This window comes from Rutidosis leptorrhynchoides, chromosome 2 (genome assembly GCF_046630445.1).
Source record: "Rutidosis leptorrhynchoides isolate AG116_Rl617_1_P2 chromosome 2, CSIRO_AGI_Rlap_v1, whole genome shotgun sequence".
NCBI lineage: Eukaryota > Viridiplantae > Streptophyta > Magnoliopsida > Asterales > Asteraceae > Rutidosis > Rutidosis leptorrhynchoides.
Genome location: NC_092334.1, coordinates 497,826,557 through 497,839,045, shown reverse-complemented (window position 1 = coordinate 497,839,045; position 12,489 = coordinate 497,826,557). Strand labels below are relative to the sequence as shown.

General features: G+C 35.8%; 1 protein-coding gene and 1 long non-coding RNA gene across 10 annotated transcripts; one reads left to right on the top strand and one right to left on the bottom strand.

The window, feature by feature from the left end:
- Positions 1-3,457: 3,457 nt before the first annotated feature.
- LOC139894526 (uncharacterized) lies at positions 3,458-7,359 on the bottom strand. Of its 9 annotated transcripts, none has more exons than XR_011775054.1 (8): positions 7,206-7,359; positions 6,930-7,131; positions 6,759-6,854; positions 6,018-6,637; positions 5,871-5,937; positions 5,581-5,721; positions 5,329-5,455; positions 3,458-5,180 (listed from the first exon to the last, which is right to left on the bottom strand). It is a non-coding gene; the product is annotated as an uncharacterized lncRNA (long non-coding RNA). The 9 variants fall into 9 exon arrangements; XR_011775053.1 differs by having other exon boundaries at positions 6,018-6,854; positions 6,930-6,979; positions 7,058-7,131; XR_011775055.1 differs by having other exon boundaries at positions 3,458-4,170; positions 5,086-5,180; positions 6,018-7,131.
- Positions 7,360-8,116: 757 nt separating this feature from the next.
- On the top strand, positions 8,117-11,220 carry LOC139894525 (transmembrane 9 superfamily member 7-like). The gene is made up of 7 exons (XM_071877858.1): positions 8,117-8,345; positions 8,606-8,770; positions 8,880-8,989; positions 9,145-9,253; positions 9,340-9,452; positions 9,555-9,705; positions 9,780-11,220. The coding sequence occupies exons 1-7, from the start codon at positions 8,223-8,225 to the stop codon at positions 10,935-10,937; spliced, it is 1,929 nt and encodes a 642-aa protein (XP_071733959.1). The 5' UTR covers positions 8,117-8,222; the 3' UTR covers positions 10,938-11,220.
- The last annotated feature ends 1,269 nt before the right edge of the window (positions 11,221-12,489 follow it).

Sequence of the window (12,489 nt, the reverse complement as noted above, 5' to 3'; positions counted from 1 at the left end):
TGGCCCGACAGACCAACTGGACGGGGTCCCAAATATTGGACGGCGTCCAACTCTTCTTTGCTGGACGGCGTCCCAAATCCTGGACGGCGTCCCGATCAACTAAAATGGAAACAGGGTCTTACAATTAACTAACACATTTATTAGTCAAGAACATCAAGAACATGAAATCTAGTGTTTTAGAAAAGTTACCCAAAAGAGATAAAATTGGTATCATGTTGTAGAGGAAGATGCAAGGATTTTAAATATGCAATTTGTTTTGATGTAAGCTTGCTAGGTTGAATTTAGATGATGAATCTTTGATTGTGTGAGTTGAGAGCAAAAATGGAAGTAAAAAAGAAAATGGGGAGGTGAAATGAGTGGTGAGGAGGAGGGATTGACTAGTTGACCTAGTCAACTAGTTTGGTCCCTTGACAATTTCAGTCCCTCGAGTTTAAAAGCGGGTGCGTGAATTAACCGAACGAAATATTTTAAATACGCTAGGGTGACGAGAGATGTTATAATTAAATAACGGGAAATATTAAAACGCTAGTCAACGGAAGATACGAATTTAGATAACGAAAGATATTATTAAAAAAAGATGGCGTTAAAATAACTTTAACGAAAAAAGGCGGGTTATTACATTGATGTTGGCCTCTGTCTTTGCCGGTTTGTTTCGATTTGGTGACTGACTTCGCCGATTTATCACCGACGGTGGCTAACACCCTGTTGGTGTCTGAAACACCCTGCTCTTTTTTTTTTTAAATCACAGCGGAAGTCTTGATTCACATAAATACCCTTAGTTAATTACGAACATGATTATCACAAATCATTAGCTAGTTACTTATTACAAACAACCGGTGTTACGTTAAACAACTAGTTACATATTTATAAAAGTTAAGACATCAGAGTTCGTCTTGTCAAACATATCGTCAACCCAACTCCCGTCCCTACCAGCACTAAGATCGAAAACCTGCAAGGGAGGAGGTGAGGGGGGTTAGCACGAGGCTAAGTGAATAGAATCATCTAACAGATCTAGCATACAGTACCAACTTGTACAACTACAGCAACTACAACAATCCATAACAGGCAACTGACAACTAATAACTAGCAACTATCAACTGGCAACAATCAACTAGCAACTATGCTCCAACTAGCAACAATCAACTAGCAACTATGCTCCAACTAGCAACAATCAACTAGCAACTATGCTCCAACTAGCAATAATCAACTAGCAACTATGCTCCAACTAGCAACAATCAACTAGCAACTATGCTCCAACTAGCAACAATCAACTAGCAACTATGCTCCAACTGGAGACTCGGCGGCTTGTACGAGCACACGACCACTAGCTGATCAGTCTAGCGTCTACCGAAAGTCCTTACTACTGAATCCCCAGTATAGTAAATCCACACGCAGGTGATGCGTCATTCAGCACTATACTCAACAAACAGTAGCCAACTGGACCCAACCACAACAAGGTTGACCTCTCTGAGCTGAACCTAACAACAATAGGTTCCAACAGGCAACTACAACTTGTGCACACAACTGTTAAGCAACTACCACTACGAACAACTGTTCCTACGACTAGCATGGCAACTCTACGATGATCATTATTACAACATATCTACTAAGCATAGCAACTATAACAGTATAACATAGTAGCACAACTTGCTACTCTATACTACACCCGGAGATAATCCCACTCACCGATTACCAGCAAATGAGAAGGTGTTCAGCTATCTAATCACTGAACCTTCTCTGTCTCCTTTTCTCCTGAGAAATACATATACACGAGTTAGTTTATGTCCATAAACACTAAATAACACAAATATAGAAATTTTGTCAGAAAATCTGTCCGCTAAAGTTTTTCTCCTTAACACTTATGCACTTTTGAAATTTACATCAAAATCTCAAAATACAAACGGACAGCATAACGGCTAGAAATCAACACTTAGTAAAAATTTCACTGTCTAAGACCATCGGTCGATCGTCAGAGACTATCGGCCGATCGTCACTACTCCATCGGCCGGTGGACTACACCATCGGTCGATCGTTAAATTTTCAACCGTTCGTCGAAGGACTTCCACCATCGGTCGATCGTCTAGTCCGTCGACCGATCGTCTCACTCCATCGGTCGATGGTCAGAGACCATCGACCGAGGGTAGTTCGTCTGCAGAAGCTGAAGCCAAAGTGACGGGTTTCACCCAAATTCATCCAATTCTTGCTCTAGAGCTCGATTTTTACCTCAAAACTGATCAAATCTAAGACACTATACATCAAGAAACATAAACCCACAAAATTTGGACTCAACCAACATCAAATTCAACTCTTTTGACCCAAATTACCCACTTTGTAAAAACTATCACAAAACCCAATTTTCTTGAAGATTAAATCATGAAAACTTGTGATTCTTACCTTGATAGAATCAGTAGATCATAAGGAACACGAAAATGTAAATGATTTGAGCTCAAGAACAAAGATTAGAAATTAGGGTTTGGTAGGATGGAGAGGTGAGTGAACGGGTGGGTTTGGGGAATTTTCTAGAAAATGGAAGAATAACCCTCCCACCAAACACTTATGAGTCTTAAAACTCATACATCACAACACACGGGTATTTATCAGTTATCTGATATCTTTCGTACATCATTTGGCAACCCAAACGAAGTCCAAATTCAACAAACGAACCTGTTCTGTGACCCTTGTCACAAACTGGTCTCAACTAAATAACCAAATAATTATAAACATATAATTATTAAAATCACTAATTACACCATACCCTAAGGGTACAATGGTCATTTCATCTAGGCCCAAAACGCGGGTGTTACAGTGTCGATCGGTCGCCTCTATTGTTGGTGGAACCGTCGTTCTGCTGCCGGATCTGGTGGTGTGTACCACCCTGTTGGTGGTGGCTGCTGGTGATGGTGTCGGAGATGGCGGTGGTTTGCGGCGGTTTCTGGTTGCCTGATTGAGTCTTCCACCGTGGTTTTGTATCGTTGGGTTTTTCCTTTCTGGTTGTTCCTCCGAGATGCTCCGGGCGACGATCTCTCTTGAAGATCTAGGGTTAGCCTTGGCGATTTGACTAGTTTTTTTGCAGGTTAGGTCCACTTTGCGACAGTTGTGATTTTTTTTTTTTTTTTTTTGAATGTTGATATGGCGGATTGTTGCGGTGTCAGCGTTCTCCTGATCTCCTTGTTTTTGTTTTATTAAGCTTTAGTTTGTATAATCGGTATGATATTTCCATTTGTTATAGCTTTAGGTTCAGCTTTAATCTTTAAAGTTAACGTGTCTTTTTTCACCCTGTTGGTGAGGCCGTTTGCTCTAATTGTTTAGCTTTGCTAGGGCTCGTTGTTGGTTATGTTGTATCGTTTGTACTATTTGATATTCAGATCAGTTATTAATGTTATCGTTTTCTTGCCAAAAAAAAAAAAAAAAAAAAAATGAAAACCAAAATTAGTTGTAAATATATATGACATGGATTTATACTCTTTTTCTTTTTATTATTCGTTGGTCAAAGTGTAAATAAAATACTGGTCAAGAAAATAAATTATTCGTTTAAATTTATACTAGCTTAAAACCCGCGAATTCGCGGAGTTTTTTAGGGATGAATCAAAATTGAATTGTCAGAAGATAAGTCCCATCATCTCGCAATAATATCTCCATTAGAAGCTGCTGCATCACCAAGGTCTGATGCTGTCGGTGATCTACATTTGCTCTCCCAGACCAAGACAGTCCACCACCCACTGTTGCAGCAGCTTTGCCATGATATACCAATGCCATTGAAAGTTTATTGTGCCACATTTACAGTGAACTATTGACCTTGACCTCCACTTCTGCACGTTGTGTAATTGTCTCTGTAATTGACACGAGGTTTTCCAACAGTTGCATCAACCTCGCATTGGGTAGATGATAAATGTACATAAATGGTAGTTCGGTGTTTACTTATTTCAGAATATGTTGTTTTTATATAAAACGAAAAGTGGTACCTTATACTTCCTCTTGATGCACTCAACGTAAACTTCCAAATGCAACTCCCCCATTTCAGATATAAAACATTAGATGTGTTTCACTAGACGTAACACAATGAGAGAACGTTTAACTATATTATATGAAAACATAAAATGACTAAAAGGGTAGCCGATTCCTCATATATATACAATGGGATGTTAAGAAAAATGATCCTCCCACCACTACCTGTTTTAAAAAGAATGAAGATGAAGACAAGTAAAACTATTGTTAAATCTATCATAACAACCTGGAACAAAGCATTAGCAAAAAATGTGTTTTCCAGATTAATTTTGTAACAAAAGAGAGCTCTGATTGATAACAAAGAAGTTCAAAAAATTTAACATAATAGAACTATAATCATCAGAATCCTTAAATAAGTGAGCCTTAAATCTTTTCATCACAATCAGATACGAAACCCTAAATCATGATTAATCAGTAATATAAACACAAATCAGATGTTTTTGCTAATGTTTATTATTGTTTGGTCCTTCTACTTAGTATTTACATCAAGTACTTGGTAATTAATACCATGAACCACACCTACCTGCCACTTAGCATACCTATATATACATACATCAACGACATCACAATGACTTTAGACAGCCCGCATTTTGAGCAAATTTTTTTAAAAAACCACATTTAAACGACTTTCGGGTCCCACACAATATGATTTATTAGCTTAGACCGCGACCATTGGAAAGTATACTCTTTCGTCGTTTTATGGAAAGCTTATTAGTCACAAACAGAGTTACGGATAATAAGTTATGGTATCCAGAAAACATTCCCACACTGATTTTTTTACAACACGGGTTGCTATTGCTGCGCAGCAGCAACCCAGCAGCAGCTTCAACCCTTCATTTTGACACCCTTTAACACCATACCTAAACCTACCAATACACTTAACACCACATGGTGGATGTGTTTTAACCGTTCGTGTAAGTATATTAAAGTAAATATATTTAAGGTTCTAAGCATTAGTGGTTAGTATTTATCCATGGTAACGTGATTTATAATTTACTAAAGACTAAGGTTTTGCCCCAAATAAGGTATATATTTAATATGCAATAGAATAACAAACTCACAGCAGAAAAGCAAGCATACCATCATTTTGCCTAGTGATATATATGATCTAACCCGTTTTTCATACCAAAAGCTTGCATTGCAGCTACCACAAACATTGTGACAATCTCCTAAATCTTCATAAAAAGAAGAACCACGACACTTTAATAAGTTAAGTACATCCAGAAAATAAATTTAGAAGCATACATAACAACAATAAACACGAAGCGCACAAAGAACCCAATAGAACATAAGCTTATAAAAAATTGGGACATGTGAAATTACCAAAATAGTCTAACTCTGTTGAACGTTATGTCCCCTATAATAAGACTTGACCTGCTCTTCATACCGGAAGTTTGCACTGCAGTTGCTGCAAATGTTCTTACAGTCGCCACATCGAATGAGGAAACACCTGCATTTGAAAGAATGATAGAAACATTCAACTAAGAAAACCAAATGCATAGATAATAAAATCGGAGATAGTAAAGTTAAATATTTTTATTAAAAAATCAGCTCAATTTACGAAGTTAAACAGACCTTCGGAAGTTAATACGTTATTATTGGCGGACACAATCACAGTGGTCTGCGCAAAAGCACGGTCTGCGCAAAAGCAATGGTTGATATTGGTACAGAGGAAGCGCTTCTTTCTAATTACCACTTTCTTGGAGACTCAATTGCCTATTTTGAATCATTTACAACTTCAAATATATTCACATGAAAAAAGAATAAAAATCAAATCTTCTAATAGAACCAACCCATTTCTAAAGGTCAAAGCATAAGGTGTGTTAATTAATGACTATCGTATATTTATTCAGAGCATAACTTACCTCTTTATGAGCCTAAATCACTTCTGTAAACCTACTATCTGGATTTTTGCTAATTATCTCCATTGGCCTAGAAAAAGAACACTGCAAACATCAGAAGTAAGCAAACCAATTATAAGGATAAATAATTTTATCAAACAAATAAAGTACCCATTTGTTCTCTCCTTTACCCTTCCTCTCTAACATGGGCTTCTGATTAACCACATGTGGTCCATCCGAATGTGTCTTTCGCAGCCCCTTAAATGTAACATTTGCAAGCACTTCATGTAACTCATTCTCCCCAACCTAGCCATGCATTCCAGAAGAAGACGATTAGGAAGGGAGCATAACTGAAAGATAGAATGTTTACAATAATGAAAAGCATGAATAATTTAGTGAACAAAATATAAAGATACTGAAAAAGCAATTACAGTTGTTACAAAAATTGATATTTACTTCTTCAAATTATAAGCATTAAAAGTTTAAACTTCACTATCTGATAATATTAGAGTTCGATAATCATTAAACTACGAAGTAAAACTACAATAGCCACAAAATCTACATACTGAATGTGCAACCCAAAAATACAACTGTTTCGTTGAGTGCATCAAGCCTGAGTGTGTTAACATAACTTACATACTTAATGTGAAACTAAAAAAAATAATTGTTTCGTTGAGTGCATCAAGGTAATAACAACATATAACTGCTGGCATCTCGCCCTCATTTGACTGCTGCTGTTAGGTCCACCTCAACGCATACCCTTGCGATACCGAGTTGAGACGGGGGTCGGACTGATTCAAAAAAATCATACCAAAGAAACTATATAATGAAAGAAACAGCATAACAACCGCAATAGCAAACAATGAACACATTGAAAAGTAAAAAAGTACACAGCAGTTCACGATATCTGACCTGCACACTCCAAAACATTTTGAAAATTGTAAAGGGATGAATAAGGAAATCTGGGAAGCAAGACAGACTGCTCATCAACATGGAAGGCAGTTGCAACTGAAAACAAATTATACCAGCATCAACAATCCTAAAAGAAACTACAACAAACAAAGAAAAACATTGCAAACATACCATCTGCAACCCAACTATACAGCAAAAGTATCAGTCATTTCATCAAGCACCTGGTGTGCATTAATAAGATACAAAACATACGAATAATTTAACAATATTATAATTATAACTCAATATCGAAACTTAACCATTATATTAACTTCAAGATGATGATCATGTTCGCTGTTGTTTGAAACATCAATAATATGTTGAAGTCTTACATCTGTTAAGATAAAATGGATGTCATCTTTGCAATTAACCTGAAAAAAATTGATTATAATATGTGAAGATAAGAACCTTAGCTTTTGTGGTTTATAGAGAACGGGTGCTTCAAGCAATTTTCCTATGACACAACAAAGAAGCATCGCAGAGTGATCATCAACAGCCACAAATCCATCATTAACCGACACACTATCATTAATTATTTGCGGTAGAATGAAAGGGTTAAATATGGGAACCAAGCAGAGGGAGGTATTCACTCTTTTTATTACTCCCTCCATCCCACCACAAGTGTCCACTTACTTTTTGCACACAGTTTTAGGAAATCTCACTAACTTTATTCTCTACCAATCAGAAGCTTTTTCTCTCCGGAATAACCTCTCCTGATTGGTCAGAAAACAAAGTGGACACTTCAAATGAGACGTCCAAAATAGTAAGGTGAACACTTTAGATGGGACGGAGGGAGTAGAAGATAGGGTAAATATAATTCTTCCTTTTGATTCTGCCCAATAACGATTTTAAGAGAGAATGAGGGATGAGGTTTGGGAACCCTAATTTGTGTAAACAAAAGAAGCCGATCTCCCGTTTTTGTTTTTTTTTTTTTTTTTCAGTCGCGTAATTGTATGGTGTGTAAGGGTAGTTTTGTAATCAAACAATTTAAGGTTAAGATTATGAGATCATAAGCAAGATTAGAAAGAAATTAAGGGCTAAGATCAAATAGTTAATTAAATGAATGACTAAGATTAATTTATGTTCTTTAAAACGATCTATTTTTGCTTTTATTATTATATAGTATAGGACCTATTTTTGCTTTTATTATTATATAGTATAGATAGAGATAGAGATATAGATATAGATATAGATAGATATAGATCTTATTTTCAATTTTATATTTGTTAAATTTTTGTTAATAAGGAAAAAAAGAAAAAAAAAACTATAAAATCCAAAATGGCTATCGTCTACAGTATAACATAACTCGAAACTTCCGTTTTCTTCTGTTTCTTTCCCCACTCCTTGATTTCATTTTCTGATCTACCATCTCTTTTTGTCAACACTCCAAATAAAAAAAATAAAAAAAAAAACTTAAAATTAAAAATGGAGTGTTTGAGATTCAATGGATTCGTATTCATATCAATCTCAATCGTCCTCTTCTTCTTCATGATCTCATCTTCTGAATCATTCTATCTTCCTGGTGTTGCTCCTCGCGATTTCCAAAGAGTACGTCATCTTAATTTCCCCTTTCTTCATTTTTATCACGTATATATAGATACATATACATATATAGTTTACAGTCGATCTGTATCTATCGATTTCTAGATCTAGGTTTTTAGGTTTTATGTTGAATTTAACTTTTAGTACAATTGCTCCTGCTTTTGTTTTTTTCTTACATATTAATTAGTATGAAATTGATTAATTGATTTGTATATAATTATTTCCTCAGATGATTTATGTAAAGCTTGTTATTGTATTATTATTAGGGCGATTCACTACAAGTCAAAGTCAACAAGCTATCGTCTACAAAGACACAGCTTCCGTACGACTACTATTACTTGAATTACTGTAAACCTAAACACATTCAAAACAGTGCTGAAAACTTGGGGGAAGTGTTACGAGGTGATCGAATAGAGAATTCGGTCTACACTGTGAGTATCTATGACAATTCATCCTTAGATTAGGGTTTTAGTTAAGGAGAATTGGATGGGCGATTTATATTGCGTTTGTTAATGATATAAATTTTGATTTTAATTTCAGTTTAGTATGAGAGAGGAGCTCCCATGTAAAGTTGGTTGTAGAGTTAAGCTTGATGCTCAATCTGCAAAGAACTTTAAGGAAAAAATTGATGATGAGTACCGTGTTAACATGTAAGTCGGGTTTCTTTTCAAACTGTTTGATAAATTTATAGCCCACAGATTTGTTGATGCTACATTGTGGTATGGATATGATATTGTTTTGGAAATTTATGTCAGTAATTGTTCCCATTTGTTTAGTTTGTTTGAATCTTGAATATTTGATGCAGGATTTTGGATAACCTTCCCGTTGCTGTTCTTAGACAAAGACGTGACGGTAGTCAATCAACCACTTACGAACATGGTTTTCGTGTAGGGTTTAAAGGAAACTATGCTGGGGTGAGTTTTGTACAAATATTTTTCACTAGGCCATTTCGTTTGATTCAGAATTATTCAAGAACTTATTATTTTGTTTATATCTACAGAGCAAAGAGGAGAAATATTTCATCAACAATCACTTGAGCTTTAGAGTCATGTATCACAAAGACCTTGAGACTGATTTGGCTCGAATTGTCGGATTTGAAGTTACTCCAAACAGGTATTTGGAGTTTAATCTCTTTAATGTGATCTTTATGTTGTTATTAATTATAATTAATCAATGAAATAATATAATACTAATTTTTTAAACTTTTTCTAAAAGTATCAATCATGAGTACAAGGATTGGGATGACAAGAACCCTCAATTAACGACATGCAACCAGAATACCAAAAATATAATTCAAGGAAGCACTGTACCTCAAGAAGTCGATACCGACAAGGAGGTGGTGTTTACTTATGATGTTACTTTCAAGGTATGGCTCGATGTTCTTCCAACATGTGTCCTATTATACAATTCATTATTTTATTTTAAAAAATATTCATGCAGGAGAGTGATATCAAATGGGCGTCACGTTGGGACACCTATCTCCTTATGAATGACGATCAAATCCACTGGTTTTCAATCATAAACTCACTAATGATAGTCCTTTTCCTTTCTGGAATGGTAGCAATGATCATGATGAGAACGTTGTACAGAGACATTGCCAACTATAATCAGTTAGATTCAACAGATGAAGCACAAGAAGAAACCGGATGGAAACTTCTTCATGGAGATGTCTTTCGGGCCCCATCAAAATTTGGGCTTTTGTCTGTTTATGTTGGAACAGGTGTTCAAATCCTAGGAATGACATTGGTAACAATGATATTCGCATTACTAGGTTTCTTGTCACCATCTAACCGGGGTGGGCTTATGACAGCTTTGGTTCTTTTATGGGTGTTCATGGGGTTATTCGCGGGTTATTCATCTGCACGGTTATACAAAATGTTTAAAGGTACAGAATGGAAAAAGAACACGCTGAAAACCGCCTTCATGTTTCCCGGTATTTTATTTTCAATTTTCTTTGTACTCAACGCCATAATTTGGGGTGAGAAGTCTTCTGGTGCAGTACCTTTTGGAACCATGTTTGCTCTTGTTTGTTTATGGTTTGGTATATCTGTACCTTTGGTGTTTGTTGGTAGTTACTTGGGTTTCAAGAAACCAGTAATTGAAGATCCTGTGAAAACAAACAAGATCCCGAGACAAATACCGGAACAAGCTTGGTACATGACGCCCGTTTTTTCGATCTTAATTGGCGGGATTCTACCTTTTGGAGCCGTTTTCATTGAGCTTTTCTTCATTTTGACATCCATTTGGCTGAACCAGTTCTACTATATATTCGGGTTTCTGTTCATTGTGTTTGTGATTTTGATCATCACGTGTGCAGAGATAACCGTTGTGTTGTGTTACTTCCAGTTGTGTAGTGAGGACTACAACTGGTGGTGGCGCGCGTACCTTACTGCGGGGTCATCTGCAGCGTATCTTTTTCTCTACTCCATCTTTTACTTTTTCACCAAATTGGAAATTACAAAGCTGGTTTCGGGTATTTTGTACTTTGGGTACATGGCGATTGCTTCATATGCGTTCTTTGTGTTGACGGGTACAATCGGGTTTTACGCGTGCTTATGGTTTGTGAGGAAGATCTACTCATCTGTAAAGATTGATTGATGTAAAAATTTGATCGAGTTTGAAGGAAGAAAAGAATGACAATAAATACAGATGAAGCAGAAGTGGCACGTGAGAGGCACAAAGGGTGTAATGTTTCGTTAGAGGACATTCGTATGGGAAGTAGTAAAAGGATTTTGCCTAATTTTCTAGTTTCTAGTTTAGGGCTTTCTTTGGCTTGTATGTTGCATGTTTAGTCCTATCTTTTTCAATAACTATTATTAGTTTTTCCTTTTTTTGTTGACAAACATTAGTCTTATATATGAACTTCACTTGTTTACCGAAATTAGCCTTGTTTACCAACGAAAACCTTGCAGACATTAGTTTTATAATCTCATCACTTAACGTATCAGCCAAAACCTCGCAGACTGGTGCTTGTTTACCAACCAAAATTTTGCAGACTGGTGTGTTTGTTTTTCGTGTGAAGGGCATGTTTCTGATAGCAACTCAAGATTAAGTTTTACTTGACATTGTCAAGTCGAGCTCATGGTTGTGCCCACGGGTCAGCTCGTTTGGAATCTTTGTTGCCGAAAAATATTTATAACATCTAAATAAATTTGAACAGAAGATAATATGTTTTATGGACCTTTGTTGTCGAATAACATTTATAGCATCTAAACAAATTTGAACACCAGATATGTTTCTTTAGCTACTATAGGACTAGTTAACGCCGTTATAAACTAAAATGTTACAGTTTCAGAAACAAATATGCAAAAAGCTGATAGCTTGTACATTTCAACCGGAATAATTTAAAAAAAACGAGACCATACTTTTTGGAACCTCCTTTTTAGGAATTGCATACCTACGGCATTCCTCTGCCTTTATATTTGACTCATTTGCAAAGATGAGTTGACTAATTGAGATGTACAATTTGATGTAGAGATGAGCAACTCCCGAAATCCCGAACTAAAAACGAATCAATACCGGTACCGATAACTGAACCGACAGGGATTCGATTCTTGGTTTTAGGACTAATCGGTTTCAATATTTTCGATATCGGTACCGATTCGGTATGAGAAAACCGATTTAAGATACCGATTAAGTATATTTTGAATTTGAACTTTTACCCTATGTAGTTTTTCAGTTCCTTCCATTTAGTAATACCATTAATTGACCATAAAAGGTTGGCATATTCGTTCACCCAACCATTGTTAGCAGTAGTAGTGTAATCTGAATAAGTGGTGATTCCAGAATTAACACTCATTAGGGTTTCAAAAAAAAAAAAAAAAAAAAAAAATAATTCAGTACCAATTATATTTGAATGCTATTTTAGTGGTAATTTACTTTCAAAAAAATACAAATTCAAAAAATTTATGGGGTTCGAGTAGTTAAATTTGGTGGTCTTTTACAAATTAAAAGAAAAACTATACATTTAAAAAATATATGGAGTCCTACAATTAAATTTAGTGATTTTCTATTAGAAAATTTTAAACTGGTGTCGTGCCGTGACCCACGGGTCTCTTACTAAACTCGCCATTGAATCTGATACTCACAAATGTGATGAGGAAACCATACAAACAAATACGACAACTATTGGTAGTCCATCAACATTTCT

Bases quoted from the DNA above. Each gene is read 5' to 3' on its own strand.
- LOC139894525 (XM_071877858.1), top strand. From the start codon at position 8,223: ATGGAGTGTTTGAGATTCAATGGATTCGTATTCATATCAATCTCAATC. The intron at 8,771-8,879 runs GTGAGTATCTAT...TTTTAATTTCAG, and splicing joins TAGAGAATTCGGTCTACACT to TTTAGTATGAGAGAGGAGCT. The intron at 9,706-9,779 runs GTATGGCTCGAT...ATATTCATGCAG, and splicing joins CTTATGATGTTACTTTCAAG to GAGAGTGATATCAAATGGGC.